This window comes from Erinaceus europaeus, chromosome 3 (genome assembly GCF_950295315.1).
Source record: "Erinaceus europaeus chromosome 3, mEriEur2.1, whole genome shotgun sequence".
NCBI classification, from domain to species: domain Eukaryota; kingdom Metazoa; phylum Chordata; class Mammalia; order Eulipotyphla; family Erinaceidae; genus Erinaceus; species Erinaceus europaeus.
This window is the reverse complement of record NC_080164.1, coordinates 17,170,358-17,188,535: the sequence shown is the minus strand read 5'-3', so window position 1 is coordinate 17,188,535 and position 18,178 is coordinate 17,170,358. Positions and strand designations below refer to the sequence as shown.

Sequence of the window (18,178 nt, the reverse complement as noted above, 5' to 3'; positions counted from 1 at the left end):
ACGCCACCCGTCCAGTAAGGCGCGCCGCCACTGGCCCGCTCGGCGGGGTCCCTCGCGTGTTAGCGGGGACTCGGCCTGCGCCGCCTGGGGGGCTCTGCGCGCCCGCCGCCCCCGGGGTTCCACCCGTGGATCCCGAGGAGACGGTTAACGGCCTGCCCCGCCCTCCCGGGAAGGGAAGTGACAAAAGTGGCCGAAGGGGGACCTGGAAAAGCCTCGCCTGCAGAATAAGCGCGGAGCCAGTGAGAAGAGGGATCCCCGCGGAGCCCCCGTGCGCTCGTCGGCTCCCCTGCACCCGCGGGGGTAGCCCGCCGCGGAGGCAAAAAGCCGAGTGGAGGATGCGGGCATCGATCCCGCTACCTCTCGCATGCTAAGCGAGCGCTCTACCATTTGAGCTAATCCCCCGACTGGGCTGCCTCCCTTCCCTCCGCCTTACAGGCTGCAGCGCCCGGCCGGCGACGCTGGGTGCGGGGAGCGGCGCAGGCGCGGGGCGCGGCCCGGCGGAATTCTGCGCAGGCCGACCGTCCCTGCCCGGAGTGATAGTGACACACCCGGTCCCGAAGCCAGAGCCGGTTTCTGCCCCGCAGCTTTGTCCCCCCACCCCACCCACAAGCCAGCTGCACCCATATCGGGGCCCGGGAAAACCCACCCCATCGGGCGGGTGGTCGCAGAGGAGCGGGAGAAAAAAAAAAAAAAATCGTACGAAGTCCTTCGAGCCGGAATCGAACCAGCGACCTAAGGATTGCCACGGCTGCCCCACTACAGTCCTCCGCTCTACCAACTGAGCTATCGAAGGCCTCGCTGCCACTCGCCGCTGCTGGCAGCCTCCTAAGCCGCGCCCGCGCCGACGCCGCCCGGCCCCATGGTCCCGAGCTGATCGAATGGCTCCCGGACTCGGGAAAGTCGAACCCCGAGCGCTGGGGACTGCAAGGCGCGCCGAGGTGCTGCGGCAGCCCTGCTGGCTCCTGCACCCCCGTCCTGTGAACCCCGCCCGGGGGCGTCTGCAGGATCGAGCGCTCGGTCCGGGGCTGCCTTTGGCTTTTCCTGCTCCCTCTTCCCGAGGCCGAGGTCCCGCGTCGGGCGCCCACACACCCCGGCCCGCCCGTCCGCGCCGCCGGCTTTCTCCGCGGGCTCCCGGGCTATTAAAACAGACACAGCCGAAGCCCCGACTCCTCCGGGGCGTGCGGATGGGGTGAGGGGCTGACCGCCCCCTGGCCGCGCCCCCCGCGAGCGGGCCGCATCCCCGCGCCCACCCACAACGAGCTGCCTCGCTCACGCAGGAGGGTTTCCTGCCTCTTCCCGGGACGGGGTCAAAGAGTGTTACATAGGTGGACTTTTTGGGGGTATATATATATTTGTTAAGGCACAATTCACATAACGTGCAGTTAACCATCTTCAAGCGTGAACACACAAGCCAGTGGCACTGTAATAAAATACATTTACAGTGCCGTGGAAGTATCCCTTCTCTCTTGTTTCAAACTCAAGAAAGATCACCCCAGAAATACCCCATATCCTTTTAAGTCACCACACCTCCGCCCCTGCTCCCCTCACCCCACCACCAATCTATCACTGACCGGCTTCTCTATGGCTTGCTCAGCCACTCATCTGTTGTTGGACACCTGGGTTGCCTCCAGGTTTTAGCTGTTACAAATTGTGCTGCTTTGAACATAGGTATCCGCAAATCTTTCTGGTTGGGTGTGTTTGATTCTTCTACCCATTTTTCAATTGGATTAATTTTCTTTGATATAGAGTTGTATGACTCCTATTAACCTTTTATCAGGCACATAATTAGTAAACACTCCCATACCCATAATTTTCTTGTTATGTCTAATGTCTTTATTGATTCTTAGTTCTTTGACATTTAATGGTGTATTTATGACAGACTTGGTGTAATATTTTTCTATAAGTTTTTGGTTTTTTTTTTAATTATATTTTCCATTTTGTTGCCCTTGTTTTTTATTATTATTGTTACTGATGTCGTCATCGTTAAGACAGAGAGAAATGGAAAGAGGAGGGGAAGACAGAGAAGAGGAGAGAAAGACAGACACCTGCAGACCTGCTTCACCGCTTGTGAAGCGACTCCCCTGCAGGTGGGGAAAGTTTTTGGTTTTTTATTTGATATATATATATATATATATATATATATATATATATATATATATATATATATATTTGTCCCTATTGGTCAACACTGGGATTCACCATAGGGGGACAGCACCACAGCTTCCCTTAGTGAGGTAGGTGGGGGCAGGCTCAAACCTGGGTCATGCATATGATAAAGTAAGTACACTATCCAAGTGAGCCATCTTGCTGGCCATGTATAAACTTTTTCATCTGTTGTAATATCAGGGCACTGCTTAGCTCTGACTTATGGTGGTGCTAGGGAGTGAACCCTGGACCTTTGCTACCTCACGGATGAAAGTCTTTTTGCTTTTTTTTTTGCATAACCATTAGGTTATTGCCCCAGCCCAACATCTTAAAACTTAAATGTATTGACTTTTGTCCCATTTAAAATATATATTTTAATCAGAGAACTACAGAGATAGAGACACCAAAGCACACTGCTCAATGGCCTGTGGTGGTGTAGGGGATTGAAACTGGAGCCTCAGAGCCTTAAGCATGGAAGTCTTTTTTTTTTTTGAATTTATTTATTTATTAATGAGAAAGATAGGAGAGAGAAAGAACCAGACAACACTGGTACATGTGCTACCGGGGATTGAACTTGGGACCTCGTGCTTGAGAATCCATTGGTTTACCACTGCACCGCCTCCCGGACCCCTCGCCTGGAAGTCTTTTGCAGAACCATTCTGCTGTTCTGTTTGCCCAAGCCCCTTTCATTTTATTTAAGGCCTACTCTAAAGTTTAGAAGAATTGAGCTCACAACAGGGAGGCGGCACAGTGGGTAGCTGCTCCAGGATAGCATATGCCAGAGTGATGCTCTGGTTCTGTCTCTCTCTTGCTCATGGGAAAAAGAGAGGAAGGAAGGAAGGGAGGGAGGGAGAAGGGAAAGAAGGAAGGAAGAAAAAAGTAGGGGGAAGATGATACCTAGTCTACCTGCATGATGAATCCACTTCCCCAGTGGCCATTTTGTTTCTCCTTCCTTCCTCCCACCCCGCCCCCACCCACTCCTTTCTTTCATTAAAGACAGAGAAATTGAAAGGGGAGGGGAAGAGAAGGGGGAGACGAGGGAGAGAGAGAGGGAGGGAGAGATCAAGATCTGCAGTAATCCTTCACTACTCATGCAGCTTCACCCTTGTGGATGAGCACCGGGAGCTTGAGCCTGTGTTCTTGCACATGGTAAATGTGCTCTGTTCCTGGCACACCACTGCCCAGCCCCAAATTAAAATTTCTTTCCTTAAACAATTTAATTAATTAATTAATTAATTTGTTTTGTTGCCCTTGTTGTTTTGTTGTTGTAGTTATTACTGATGTCATTGTTGTTGGATAGGACAGAGAGAAATGGAGAGAGGAGGGGAAGACAGAGAGAGGAGAGAAAGATAGACACCTGCAGACCTGCTTCACCCCCTGTGAAGTGACTCCCCTGCAGGTGGGGAGCCGGGGGCTCGAACTGGGATCCTTCCACTGGTCCTTGTGCTTAGCGCCACCTGCGCTTAACCCGCTGCGCTACTGCCCGACTCCCTAAACAATTTTTTAATTATCTTTGTTTATTGGATACAGACAGCCAGAAATCAAGAGGGAAGGGGGCGATAGACAGGAAGAGAGACAGACACCTGCAGCACTGCTTAAGCACTTGTGAAGCTTTCCCCCTGCAGGTGGGGACCAGAGACTCGAACCTGGGTCTTTGCACATTTTAACATGTGCGCTCAACCAGGTGTGCCACCACCTGGCCCCTAACATTTTTATTTTTACTTAAAAAAATAATTGTTTTCATGGTCCAGGAGGTGGCGCAGTGATAAAGCTTTGGGCTCTCAAGCCTGAGGTCCCGAGTTCAATCCCCGGCAGCACATGTACCACAGTGATGTCTGGTTCTTTCTCTCTCCTCCCATCTTTCTCAAAAATAAATAAAATCTTTAAAAAAAAAAAAAAATATATATACAGTTTTCAGGCAGGGGTACATAGCATAACGTTTGTGCAAGGAGAATGTCATGCCTAAGGCTCCAAAGTCTCAGGTTCAATCTCCTGCACCACCATAAACCAGAGCTGAGCAGTGCTCTGGTTAAAAAAAAAATATATATATATATATATCATATTATATTTCCAGATAGAGACATGCAGAGAGAAAGAGATCACAGCACTAAAGTTTCCTTCAATGAGGTAAGGGTAGGGATAAAACTTGGGTCTCACATATGGCAAAAAAAAAGTGCACTATTTCACCTATCATAATTTTTTTTTTTTGGCCTGGCCAAATAGTTCACCTCGATAGTGCGCCTGCATTGCTCTGTACGGGCCCCAGGTTTGAGCCCTGTCCACACTACGTGGGGGGAGCTTTGTGCTTGTGCTCTTTCCCTCTCCCTCTCTTTGAAAAAGTCAGCCCCAAGTAGTGAAACTTTGGTGATGATAAGACAGAAAAAGAAAAAGAAGGAAAAAAAAAAATCTCCATAAGATTAACCCAACCAAAGAAAACTACTGTTTCACAAAACATTTTCCCAATACATTTTTTTTTTTTTTTGCCTCTAGGGTTATTGCTGGAGCTGTGCCTGCACTACGAGTCCACTGTTCCTGGAGCCATTTATTTTCCATTGTTGCTGCTATTGTTGGATAGGACAGAAAGAAATTGAGAGGAGGGGAAGACAGAGAGGTAGAGAGAAAGACAGACACTTGCACACCTGCTTCACCGCTTGTGAAACGCCCCCCTGCAGGTGGGGAGCCGGGGCTCGAACCAGGATCCTTGTGCTTTGTGTGCTTAACCTGGTGTGCCACCACCAGGTCCCCAACACATTCTTTTATAGTTTTATTTATTCATTCCCTTTTGTTGCCCTTGTTGTTTTATTGTTGTAGTTATTATTGTTGTCATCGTTGTTGGACAGGACAGAAATGGAGAGAGGAGGGGAAGACAGAGAGCGGGGGAGAAAGAGAGACACCTGCAGACCTGCTTCACCGCCTGTGAAGAGACTCCCCTGCAGGTGGGGAGCCGGGGGCTCAAACCGGGCGGGATCCTTACGCCGGTTTTTGCGCTTTGTGCCACCTGTGCTTAACCCGCTGCGCTACCGCCCGACTCCCAATACATTTCTTTTTAAGATTAGGTACTTTGGGGCAGGGGAGATAGCATAATGGTTATGCAAAAAAAAAAAAAAAGTCTTTCATGCCTGAGGCCCCAAAGGCCCCAGGTTCAATCCCCAGCTGAGCAGTGTTATGGTAACATACACAGACACCCCAAAACATATACAAACACAGAGTAGGCATTTTAGTCAATTTTTAAAAAAATACATATTTTTTATTTACTCATAAAGAATATAGGCAGAGAGAAAGAACCAGACATCACTCTGGTATATGTATTCCCAGGGATTTAACTCAGGACCTCATGCTTGAGAGTCCAGTGCTTTATCCATTGTGCCACTGTGCCAAGAGGATGGTACTTTTAAGTCTCTTTATCTTAAAAGTGTGTTTATAGTAGAGGAGCAAGAACTAGAGCACCACTCTGCTATATGAAATCCTAGGAATTGAACTCAGGCTTTCATCGTTTACAGGTTCATTGCTCTAACCACTGTACCACCTCCAAGGTGGCTACTCTCCTCTGTCTTCTCCTTTTACCAGAGCACTACTCAGCTCTGGCTTATGATGGTGCAGGGGATTGAACCTATTCTCTTAGTCAGTTTTCTATTCAACGCTAAGCCATTTGAGTTTTTAGTATTTGGTATATGGTGTGAACTAAAGATCAAAATGACTTTTTCCAACATGGCTGCTCACTAGAGTTGCTTGGAATCTCGAACGCTGTTTGCGTTCCAACCCAAGACTTTGATTAAATATTTAAAAATTCAGGAACAGCTTAGTGCACTGCCCAGTAACAGTGGAAAAGGAAGGAAGCAAGAGCCTGCGCTGCCCCCTCACCAAAGGGGAGCTGGGCATAGTTGGCTGAAAACGGATGTCTCATTTTAAATATCCACTGGCCTCTAGGAAGTAAGACAATGAAATCCTTAGCGGTCACCCAACATTTCTGTGTAGCTGACAAACTAGGTCACTCTGGAACGGTACAGGGCAGGCGTGCGTCTCTGTGGGAAGCATTCCACTCAAGGGGGGTGGCACTGCAGAGGCCCGGCAGTGCTGTGGGTCGGCGGGGGCCACCATGTTGCCATGTTTGCCTGGCAAGGCTGAGAGATGTCAAGCTCCTTACCAAACTGTCCTGCTGTGAAGCTGATGCGTGTTCTGAGGACAATGAAGTGCAACAAGAGGCTGCATGAAGGCCTAAGTGTCATAGGACACAACCCGAAGGGCAGGGACCGTGGTTAGAGGGGGCTAGGCTCAAGGTGCCCTTCAGCTGTGCGCTGTTGTCTGTGGTACACCTGCCCTGTGCAAAGGTGGTTACTATATTCAGATGGGAAGATGAGATGTGAGTTGATTTCTGATAACATCAAGCCAGTGATTCCCACTCTCAGTTCTAGAGGGCTTTAGACTGGTCCACACCATTTCAGCTTGGAGTGGGTTCCTGTGCTGAGTTAGGTAAAGGTGGACGGTCTAGATGCCTGCTGTAGCTTTAGCAGACAGCAGGTGCAGTCCTGGACGTCCCTCTGACAGATGACAAAGGCTGGGTAGTTCCAATATGAGGTCCAAGCCACATAGTGTCAACAGCCCCTGTGAGAGGCTGTAGGGACTTTTTACATAATGCTCAGCTCTGGTTTATACTGATGCCAAATCAGGGCCCTCCAAACCTCAGGTGTGAGTCTGCCGTGGGCTTGGGGAAACTGCATGGTGCTTTGCACAATAGTTTCCTTTCCTTTGAACTTATTAAAGAGGGAAAGGAAAAAACAAATAAACAAACCAGAGTATCACCCTGGCACAAGTGATGCTGGAGGCTGAACTCAGGACCTCATGCCCATGAGTCCAACCACTTGCCCACTGTGCCACCTTCCAAGCCACTTAAAAAATTGCCACCAGTATTATAGCTGTGTACCTGCATGAACCTACCACAGGCCCCTCCCCCTTCTATCTTATAGGATATGACAGAAAAATTCAGAGGGGAAAGGGAGATAGAGATGTAGACACCTGCAGACCTGCTTCAATACTCATGAAGCATCCCCCCCAAGGTGAGGAGGGCTCGAACCCAGGTTCTTGCACATGACATGACGTGTGCACCACCACCTAGCAATGCACATGGATTATTTATTTTATTTACTTATTTATGAGAAAGATAGGAGAACCAGACATCACTCTGGTACATGTGCTGCTGAGGATTCTCAGGGCCTCATGCCTGAGAGTCCAGTGCCCTACTACGCCACCTCTCAAACCAATACAAATGGATTTTTAAAATACTTATTTTCCCTTTTGTTGCCCTTGTTTTTCTTTTATTGTTATAGTTGTTGATGACAATGTCGTTAGACAGGACAAGAGAGAAATGGAGAGAGACAGATAGACACCTGCAGACCTGCTTTACTGCCTGTGAAGTGACTCCCCTGCAGGTGGGGAGCCAGGGGCTTGAACCGGGATCCTTATTCTGGTCCTTGTGCTTTGCACCATGTGCGCTTAACCCACTGCGCTACCGCCCGACTCCCCACACATGGATTTTTATGCCTAAAACTAGGAGGGTTCAGGTTTAATCCCTAGCACCAACACAGGCCAGAGTTGAGCATGGCTCTGTCTTAAAATTAAATAAATGAAAAACCTTTGCTCAACAATTTGTTTGGCTTCATATGTTAACTCTCTTTTCAATCATCAGGTTCCAGATGCCACCAGGATGCTGGCCAGGCTTTCCTGGATTGAAGACCCCACAAATGTGTCCTGGAGCTCAGCTTCCCCAGAGACACACCCTACTAGGGAAAGAGAGAGGCAGACTGGGAGTATGGACCGACCAGTCAACGCCCATGTTCAGCAGGGAAGCAATTACAGAAGCCAGACCTTCTATCTTCTGCAACCCTCAATGACCCTGGGTCCATACTCCCAGAGGGATAGAGAATGGGAAAGCTATCAGGGGAGGGGGTGGGTTATGGAGATTGGGTGGTGGGAATTGTATGGAGTTGTACCCCTCCTACCTTATGGTTTTGGGCGGGGGTGGGGGGAGGGACTGTCAACATACCCAGTTGGGCTCATGTTACAATGTGCAAAGACCTGGGTTCAAATCTCTGGCCCCCAGCTACATGGGGAAAGCTCAAACAGTGAAGCTGCAGGTATAGTTCTATCTTTCCCTCCACCTCAATTTCTCTGTATTTAATAAATACGCAAACTAAAAGAAAAAGAGAGTAATCCTGCTGTGCAAACAGCCATGCTATTTCTGTTTCTTTTGGTGCCAGGGATCGGGAACTCACTGGGGCTTTGTGCCTCCATTATTATATACTGGTCCTCATCTCCTCTCTTCCCCGTCCCACTGCTGACAGGTGAGAGGAGACGCCACAAGGCTGTGCCGCTACTCATAAAGTTCCTGCTTTGCGCAGTGCTCCTACGTGGTGGCTGGGGGGTTGAGCAGGGTCCTTGTGCAAGGCAGCTTATGTGTTCTGGGTGAACCGTCTCCTGGCTGCAAAATCACATAGTTGTTAAAGGATCCTGGCGAGGTGAGGACATCCCAGACCAGTGACCAAGAATTCCCCTAGAAAATTCTTGACTGCTTTTCTGAACATAAAATACCCAAAGCTCTCAGTGATTCTTGGGAGTGAGACAATTAGGGGACAAAGAAGAATGCGCAAAGCACCCCCCCCCCCCCCAACGCTGAGCATGATGGTGTGTGACTTCCTGCTCAAAGCTCAGCCAGTCATTGACTGGTCCGGGCTCCAGGAGGCAGGTGCCAATATTTTGTTCTCCTGTTCCATCACTGTGGGAATTGCTCTATGAGGAGGCAGACAGGGAAGCTAGAAATAAAATGTGTCCTTTATTCCACATCGTAGGCATACCCTCCTGCCTCAACAGGCTGCTGGCAGGCCCCTGAGCTGAGATGCACAGTCTCCAGGGCGCTGCTCTCCAGACAGAAGGTGGCAGTGGCAGGAAGCTGAATCCCTAGCACTGCCAGGAGTGGTGGCCAAGGATGATCACAGGTGAAGGGGGCAGGGGGGGCCTGAAAAGGCCTAGCCGGGCATTTTGCTTGTCTAGCCAGACCTTGTATTCACTGTCTTCCCACACCCTGGGAGGCAGTCAGGACACTGCTGTTATCCATGTGGTGTGGTGTGTTGTTCTGGATTTTTCTGGTGTGCTGATGATCTGCTGGGGTGTTGGGGTGGGGAGGGCAGGAGTCAGTCCTCAGAAGAATGCAGAGGCCAGTGGCTGGAGCCCCACGGTTTTGGAGGTGAGCTGTTAGGGGCTTGAGGAATGAGCTGGAAGGAAGTGGAGAGCAGGAGACGAGAGGAAGAGAAAGGGGCTTCCAGTCAAGGACAGAGACTGGGAGCCATGTCTGAGAAGAGTCCAGTGGAGTCGTGGGCAGGAGGTGAGGCACCTCTGGATTGATCCTCACCCAAGATGGAGGAGCCAGGGCAGAGGCAGCCACCCACCTGCCCTGGCTCCTCCATCAGAATTCAGGCACCACGTAGAAAGTGCCCACCGTAGGACGAGGCCTACTGCTGGGAGATGGCGGCCAGCGCCCAGTCCAGGATGGCCACTGTAATGTCCTGCAGGCGGAGCCAGGTCCAGAGTGCAGCCTCGCCCAGTTGTGTCTTCATGCAGTCCCAGGTCACCTCCCCTCTAGGAGGAAAGCAGGGGCTTTGTGGAGGCCGGGGCTGCATGTATGGAGTCCCAGGGCTGCAGCCCAACCCATTCCCCCCCCCCCCCGCCCCACAGTGGCCATGGCCTAAGTAAAGAGCCGAGGGTCTCACCTGCACACCTCGCGGCAGTGCTCCTGGGCAAGGGCCAGGCTGTCCTGCAGGAGGCGCCACAGGGGCAGCAGCACGTTATGGCAGAGAAGCAGGAGCAGCTCCCGCAGAGAATGGAGGAGCTGGCTCAGGGACTCAGGGAGCTGCATCTGTAGCTGGGCCGTGGACAGGGTGGCATCAATGCCAAGGACCTAGTCCACACAGGGTGGCCCCTTCCCAAGCACCCTCTTCTCATCCCTCCATCTGGCTCACCCTCTGGGAGAGGCTGCTGAGGCTGTCACCCACGCTGGCCAAGTGGGAGGCACAGTGGGCAGAGAGGAAGCTGACGGTGGCACTGGTGTGGTTCCAGGCCAACTGCAAGCCGGGTCTCGCCACGGTCAGCAGGTAGGAGCCCCAGGCTGGCAACGTTTCCTCTAACCAGCTGCGGGAGCAGATGGGGGAGGGGAGGGCTCTGTTTGTGGGGGCAGCTCGGCCTGGGCAAGTCTCTACCCACCAGTCCTCTCCCGCCTCAAATGCTCACCTGTAGCCTTGCAGGCTGTACGAGTAGAGTTTGGAGCAGACTTGTTGACCAGCGGGTAAGAAACCCGATGAGTGAAGCAGCCGGCTGGAAAGGGAGGCTGGGTGAAGAGGGCCTGTGGTGAGTGCAGCGGCAGGCAGGGACGGGCGGACAGGACTCACACGCAGGCTGTCGAGCAGGCCCTGCACCTAGTGCCCTGGGTGGACCCTGAATTAGTCTGGAAGCCTTGGGCTTGAGTGTCTGGTCTGCCTTCCTGCTTACTGGCTGTGATCTTAAGCCAATGGCTACATCTCTGACTCTTAAGTTTCCTCAGAAGTTAAAAGGGAGCAGCTGGCTGAAGTCTGTGGGGTGGCACAGCGGGTCAAGGGCCGGGTCCTCCAGCATGAGGTTTGGAGCTCATGCCTGGCAACACACGGGCCAGAGCGATGAGCTGCTTCTTTCTCTCCCAAATAAACCAGTAAATCTAAACAAAGCAGCTCTACCCTGCAACGTCCTAGTCTGACCTACTGCGGCTCTGGCCCCACCTGTGTGTCTGCCAAGCTGTCTTACCCTGGAAAGAGCCATGAGCCCGGAAGTCATGGCACAGGAAACCTATGGCGAAGACCAGTACCAGCAGGAGCAGCCGCGTCCAGGACAGCCGGAGGCACTGAGCCTGCTCTAACAGACCCTGAGGGAGACGGAGAGGGAGAGGGGCAGGATGAGAAGGCAGGCCTCCAGGTGGAGGGAGTGGGGGTCCCAGGACAGGTAGGGCTGGGGAGGGACACAGGCCCAGCCCAGGGTGTGGGCACTGTCACCTTGCAGGCCAGGTCGCAGGTGAGGACATCCCGGCTGTTGCAGCTGTTCTTCCTCAGCAGCTCCTGGTTGGCGAGCTTGAAGGACTGGATGGTTTCTTGCAAACACTTGTGTGTCTACAGGCCGAGGCAGTGCGGGGTGAGCACCTCAAGCCTCTGCCCTGCTCCGTTTCCCAGTCGCACCAGTAGAGCCCAGAGGGCGCTACACCTGCCATGGCCCCCAGAGCCTCACCTTCTTGGGGATCTGTTCCCAGGACCCGAGCAAGTGCTCCAGCAGCAGGCTGTGGGGAGAGCACAGTTCCTTCCACCAGCCCTCCAGTCTCCTAGCCCACTTCTTTAGGAGGAAAGAGCCCCCCATCCCTAGCAATGGGGCACGAGGCTGACAGCGACCCCCCCACCCCACCTGCCTCGACTGTGACAGGTGCTTGGGGTACAGCTGCCTCCAGACGCCGGCACTGAGGGGGTCCACCATCAGGCATTCAGTCAAGCTGCTGAGGAGCTGCGGGGGGGGAGAGGAGGGAAGAGGGATGAGGGGTGAGGGAGAGGCTGCTGGGCTAGAGCAGGGTGAGAAGTGCCCCACCCCCTAGGGCACTTCTCTAAAGGGGAGGAGGAACTGTGCCAGGACCCCAGAAATCCAGATGTGCTAGAGGAGGAGCCTGGGGCTTGAAGCTGGACCCAGCATGGCAAAGGGCATGACGCTGGAGCCCATCCAGACCTGGCCACAGCCTTCCAGCTCAATGCTGGGGGGGGGGGGGAGCTCGGAGGACAGGGGGCTCTGGGGGTGCCCAGATGGGCTGGAAGTCTCCACTGCTCCCTTACCTCTTTTTTCATCTCAGGGGGGCAGCTAGGAGTGGCTCTGGACAGGAAGGAGGGGAAGTAGGTGTGTAGGGTGGACTCAGGCTTCGCCCCAAACGCCAGCACCTTCAGTCGTGGGTAGAGCTGACACAGCCGCTCCTGCAGGCTGGGGCAGGGTGTGTGTGTGGGGAACCAGGCGCGGTGGTGTGCCTTTCACCGCCTCATGCCACACTGCCCCCAAGGCCCTGCACTGGCTCCGAAGGAAGCTTTATTCTCAGAGGCTCCTTTTGTGCATTTGCTGCAAGTCTCACACTTCCCAGGAGAACACAACATGCCAATTACACTCAAGGGTCCATATAGTCTTAGGGGGGTTCACAGTTCATGAATCCCCCCCGAATTCGCTGGCTGAGAAGCTCAGATCTAGGGAGAGGAGCACAGTGCCCACTCCTGACCACCTGTGGGGGGCTGCGCACAGCACAGGTGCCCCCAGAGCCCCACCTGGCTGTCAGGGCGTTGTTGGGCATGTAGGCAAAGTCCAGGAGTGGGAATAGGTCCTTGGGACCGATCATGCCAAAGCCCTTGGTGAGGTTGGGGTGCATCCTGTGGGAGAAGGAGAAACAGGCTTGTTGGAGACTACCCAGGCCGTGGTCCCGGCTAAGAGGCAGTGTGTGTCCTTCCAGCCCTGGGAAGCCCCCTCAGAACCCCCAGCTGAGTGAGGAGCAGCTGATCCCAATTTTCCAGTCTATGGAGACCAGCTTCCCACCTCCCAGAGCCTGGGGCCCCACGCCACTCACAGAAGCAGCCGGTCCAGGTAGGCGATGGCGAAGGGTGACAGAGACTTGATGCCCAGCACGGGGAGCATGACCCCCAGCCACACTGCAGAAATGGGCAGGGAGTAGGCCTCAGGCCAGGCACTGAGGCTGCAGACAGGGACAAGGCCCCCACACCACCCCTCCTGCTTCCATCACCTTTTAGGCCCTCGGGGAGGCTGCTGAAGCCTGCTTGGCCCATGGCCCACATGATGGTCAGGCACTTTGCTGGCCGGCTCTGGTGGGACCGCAGCAGCTCAAGGAACTGAGGAGAACGGTGGGGGGAGACAGGTTGGCAGGTATGGGACAGAGTGGCAGGGGCTGAAGCCAGGCAGGAGATGAGGTGTTAACCAGGTGAGGAGGGGCAGGCCGGGGACAGTGGGGCTCTGACTCTGGCACCAGACAGTGGCCTCCAGCCATACTTGCCACCTGGCTCTAAGTTACTGAGCGCCCCTAGGACTTGTTTCCTGTCTATAAAACGGGACAACAGTGGTGTCTGCCCGCGTACACGCCAAGCAGGTGTGTACACAGCACTCACTGTTGCCTCCTGACATTGAACTCGTGGGGTCTCCTTAACTGTGCCCAAGAGTTCTGTGGGTTCCCCGTGGTGTCCCCACCCCCCTGAACTCACCTTGCCCAGGTTTGAGGTGACAATCTTGGGCTTGTCCTGCAGGATGGCCTGGATACAGATGCGATAGCCGTGGAGGGACTCCCCTGGGTGGAGACTACTGCTCAGACTCACGTGCTGTTTGGCGGCCAGAGCCGCAGTCGCCTCCCTCGGGCAGCTACGTGCCCGCCCAGAAGCTCCCCCTCCTTTCCCAGAAGTGTGGGGTTAGCACATTTCTTGAGCGCTTGTTTGGAGGGTCTAGCAGGGGAGCGCAGCTACTCGTATATACCCTCGACCGAGAACCGGTCCGTCTATTCGGGGAAGGCCGTCCTCTTCGACCGAGTGAACAGCTTCAGGAGGGACGCACATGGATCGGTGAGGGAGGAAGGGGGCACCCGCCTAGCCAGCCAGATCAATGAGGTGATGGATGTCACAGCCAGATTGCCCTCACACCCAGCACATTTCTTTGCTGGAAACAGAACCCCGGCCCCTCTGGAGGCAGGAGGAGGGGAGCAGGCCCTCGAGCTGAGGCAGGGCGGTCGAACCCAGCCCCCTCACCTGGTGTTTTATCCAGCTCTTGCAGCATGGTAAATAGACAGTGGTCAAAAAAGAGCTCCAGAGACCCCGCTGCCTTCGTCAACAGTCCTCGGATGATCCCTCGAGCTCCCGGCTCACCAGGCTGTAGGGATAATCTGGGGCCGAGAGGCCTCCACCTGAGTGCCAAAGCCTCTGCCAGCCCCCCACCCCCCCAATACACACACACACCCCGAAGCCCGGGAACTTTCAGTCCCGCCCCAAGACCAGCTCATGGGTGTCACAACAGTGGAAGGTAGGGTGAGGGGGGAGTCTGTGACTCCTACAGTTGCACACACAGTCCTTTCAGAATTGTCGTGAGCTTCCCCGAGCTTGGGGGCGCCGCCGGAGGGTCTCACCGTGAGTGTGCTGGCTCAGCGTGGGCTCACTCGGAGGCGCCTGGAGCTTGTAGTTGAGATAGCTGGCCAGGTCCTTCAGCCACACGGACGGGTTCCCAGTGAACACACTCTGGCTCTTGTCCAGCTCCCTCTGCAGAGCGGCCACATCCAGCTGCCGGGGACACAGGTGCCCAGTGAGTCGGGAGGGTAGGAAATGGGACAGAGGCAGGGGAGAGGGTGAACTTGGTAGAGAGCGGGAGGGAGAATGGGGGGTGGGATCCCGTTCAAACAGAACTCCGGAATGCCACACTTACTTTTTCTGCATTCAGATTTTTAGAACCTAGAGGACAGCTGAAACTGCTGATCTCAGGACCCCAAAATCTCGGGCCTTTCATTTCCTCAAGTGTGTGTGTGTGTGTGTGGGGGGGGGGGGGGACAGGACAGAGAACGTGATGGAGCCAGGCGAGCTTTCCCTCACTCCCGGATTCCTGGGCCCTGCTCCAGGCTCTCCTCTCGCGAACCTGCGTCGCCCTCTAAACCCCCCACTTTACTTCTCACCCTCGGGGCACACGGCCCAGCATTCTAGGCCTTGGCGCGTCCGTCCATCCTTCCTAAGACGCAGCCTCTCAACCAACAGTGTCCCGACCGCACAGGCCCCGCGGCTGCCCGGCCCGGCCCCTGCTCGCCCACCCCGACTTCGCCTTCTTCCCCCTCGGAGGCCTGGGCACACTCACAGCTTTCATGGCCTCCTCCAGGCTGCGGAAGCGGCCTTGCTTCGGGCTCGGCGGGGCGCCGGCGGCGGCGGCCTTCTTGGGCGGCTTCTTGTTCCCGGGCTTCCTGGGCTCCGCCGCGGCCGGGGGCGGCACCTGCTCCTTGCTCTGCCGCTTCCTGATCCTCTCGAAGCCCTGCTCATAAAGGCTGCTGGTCGTCCGGATGGGCGCTGCGGTGCGGTGTGACGGGGAGGGCGGGGGGTCATCCGGAGCCGCAGGGTCCCGCGGCAACAGCAGCCGCCCCGCCGCGGCCCGGCTCCTCCCCGGGGAGAGGCCGCCTCAAAGCCCCCGGGCTTCCTGGGCCCCCATCTGAAGCGGCGGGGCGGGAGACCCTCGCGGCAGCCGGTCGGTCGCGGTCGCGGTCGCGGGGGCGGCGCAGGCGCACAGGAGCCGCGGCGGCTGGGGGCCGCTCGCCCGGGAGGTGCGCACCGCGGCGCGCAGCTGGCCCCACTCCTCCCCGCCGCTGACCGGACCGGAACCCGGCCCTCGCCGACGCGTGGCCCCGGGCCTCAGGTGAGCGCCGTCTTCACGCCGCTTCCCCCGGGGAGGCTCGCGCGGCCCGCGGGGTGTGTGGACCCTCCGGGCTCGGGGCGCCCCGGCGCGGGGTACTCACGCGTCAGCTCGTACTTCCACGCGCCGTTCGCCTCCCCGAGCGCTTTGCGGTCCCCTCCGCCGCCTTTGCCGCCTCCGGCCCCCGGCCGCCGGCCCTTCTTCACCACCTCCCAGCGCCCCGTCGCCGCCGTCTTGGCCGCCATGCTCAGACCCTCCGCCGCGCCGCCTCTGCCACGTCAGCTCGCGGGCCCCGGGGCGGGTGCCGTGGGCCGCGGGGCAGGCTGGGATTTGTAGTCTCCGCTCGCGCCGGGGCCTCGCCGCGCCGGCGACGGAGCGGGGCCTTGCGGGCAGACCTCTAGCTTCTGGCCCGGCGGGCGGCGGGCGGCGGGCGGCGGGCGAGGAGGGTGGGTGGCAGGCTGTTAAGATCGGCGAACGTTTGTTGAGCACCTACTGTGTGAGGGTCACTGCATCGGATGACTTGGCTGTCATACTGTTTCTCTCCCCTCCCCTCTTCTCTTTCTCATTTAATAATAAAAAAAAAATCTGGGAGTAGCAGCAGGTTAAGCGCAGGCGGTGCAAAGCCAAGGACAGGCATAAGGATCCTGGTTGGAGCCCCCGGCTCCCCACCTGCAGGGGAGTCGCTTCGCTGGAGGTGAAGCAGGTCTGCAGGTGTCTATCTTTCTCTCCCCCTCTCTGTCTTCCCCTCCTCTCTCCATTTCTCTCTGTCCTATCTAACAATGACATCAATAACAACGACAACAATAACTACAACAATAAAGCAACAAGGGCAACAAAAGGGAATAAATAAATATTAAAAAAAGATCTTCATTTACTGTTGGATAGAAATTGAGAGGGGAGAGGGATATATATATATATATATATATATATAGGGAGAGAGAGAGAGAGAGAGAGAGAGAGAGGGAGGAAGAGAGGGAGAGAGACACTTGTAGGCCTGCTTCACCTCTTGTGATCGTGAAGTCTTCCCCTTGCAGTTGGGGACCAGGGGCTTGAGCAAGGGTCCTTGTGCACTGTAATTTGTGCACTTAGCCAGATGGTTATCAGTTTCTAGCAGATGGGATGGGAAGATCTCTTTCTGTGCTTCCTTCCTTCTTAGAAAATGACAGTTTGGGAATCGGCCGGTAGCTCAGCGGGTTAAGCACAGGTGGCACAAAGTTCAAGGACCAGAGTAAGGATCCCGGTTCCCCGGCTCCCCACCTGCGGGGGAGTCACTTTACAAGTGGTGAAGCAGGTCTGCAGGTGTCTATCTTTCTCTCCCCCTGTCTTTCCCTCCACTATTTTTCTCTGTCCTATACAACAACAATAACTACAACAATAAAACAAGGGCAACAAAAGGGAATAAATAAATATTAAACAGAATCTTTAGAGAGTGCTAGCTCACTTTTCTGTCACTGGTGACTACACGCTGGATTTAATAAACTAGAAACATCTATTGTCAGAGAACCAGGAGCTGGGAGAGCTAGTGGGAAGAGAAGTGCTTGGAAGAGCAGTATGCATAGTCCTTGTGACAGGAGGCAGAGAGAAGTCTGGCACAGCCTGAGCTGGGCTTCCCCTTCTTGGATCGGGGAGCCTCCCTCTTGCTTGCTCACACAAAAGTCAGACCCAGTCCCAGAGGTGGCAGGAAAATGATTGAGAGGAACCTCTCCAGTGGGGAACGGCTCTTTCACTGTCCCTGGAGGACCTGTGGGTCAGAGCAAACCTGCAGCATCTTGAATGGGAAGAAGGAAGTTGAAATGAAGGGGCCTCTGTCACAGTTACACTTGCATTGCAGAGTGAGCACCCATTCATTCCTGCCACACTGAGGGACACGGCAGGCTCCCCTTATAACCATAACCCTGTGGAGCCCAAATTCTCATGGAATGAACAGCGGTGGGAGGTGGGGGGAGGGGAGGGGAGAATGATGAATTTCTCAGGATGGAGACAGGAGAAGGCATCTTGGAGCAGGTGGTATTTGAGGTGGGTCCTGATCAAGGGGAGAGCTGTCATTGCTGGAGACTAGAGTGGCATAGAGAACAGGTCAGGCATATGGAGAACATAAGCAGAGAATGAGAGGTAGGGCGGGCCCGGCCCGGCCAGGAAAACTGGAAAACATTCCCTTGACTGGTGCTTAATGGGATTTGGGGCTGATGAGGTTGGACAGGGATATGAAGCCATTGGCACAAGGCCTCCCATTGTCAAAACCAGGCCTTAGCCTCTAAACCTCGGGCAGTGAGTGGGCAAGTGGCATGGTTCACTGCACTGGGGAGACAAAAGGGGCTGTGTGAAGAGTGAGATGGGGGGCCAGAGGTGGACAGGTGCCTTTCCCAAATGCCTGACACCCCCTGCAGACCTCCCAGGGACTGTGTCGGGCAGCGCTGGGCTGGAATGCTTCTGCCAAGGACTGCATCTGAGTTGAGCCCTAGCCAGTTCAGCATCATGTCACTGGCGGAGCTCTCTTCATATGGCTCAGACCCTTCTGGGTCATGTGTGTGCTTCCCTGGTCTGGGAAGAGCAGCAGATTGGGGCT

The 18,178-nt window shown here is 55.0% G+C and overlaps 2 protein-coding genes and 2 non-coding genes across 4 annotated transcripts; all 4 read right to left on the bottom strand.

The window, feature by feature from the left end:
• Positions 1-142: 142 nt before the first annotated feature.
• Positions 143-1,390, bottom strand: LOC132537578 (uncharacterized). Its single transcript, XM_060188417.1, has one exon. It carries the CDS (start codon positions 1,388-1,390, stop codon positions 368-370), a length of 1,023 nt encoding a protein of 340 aa, XP_060044400.1. The 3' UTR covers positions 143-367.
• On the bottom strand, positions 330-402 carry TRNAA-AGC (transfer RNA alanine (anticodon AGC)). The gene has a single exon. It is a non-coding gene; the product is annotated as a tRNA-Ala (tRNA).
• TRNAY-GUA (transfer RNA tyrosine (anticodon GUA)) lies at positions 705-793 on the bottom strand. Its single transcript is given in 2 exon segments — positions 705-740; positions 757-793. It is a non-coding gene; the product is annotated as a tRNA-Tyr (tRNA).
• Positions 1,391-8,952: 7,562 nt separating the features above from the next.
• TMEM214 (transmembrane protein 214) lies at positions 8,953-15,886 on the bottom strand. Its single transcript, XM_007532584.3, is given in 18 exon segments — positions 8,953-9,774; positions 9,906-10,057; positions 10,155-10,323; positions 10,423-10,519; positions 10,969-11,086; positions 11,214-11,327; positions 11,443-11,491; positions 11,618-11,709; positions 12,030-12,171; positions 12,504-12,605; positions 12,800-12,881; positions 12,974-13,079; positions 13,446-13,528; positions 13,980-14,084; positions 14,087-14,113; positions 14,354-14,504; positions 15,067-15,272; positions 15,716-15,886. Coding segments are annotated over 18 exon segments (2,064 nt in total). The 5' UTR covers positions 15,858-15,886; the 3' UTR covers positions 8,953-9,647.
• Positions 15,887-18,178: the final 2,292 nt, after the last annotated feature.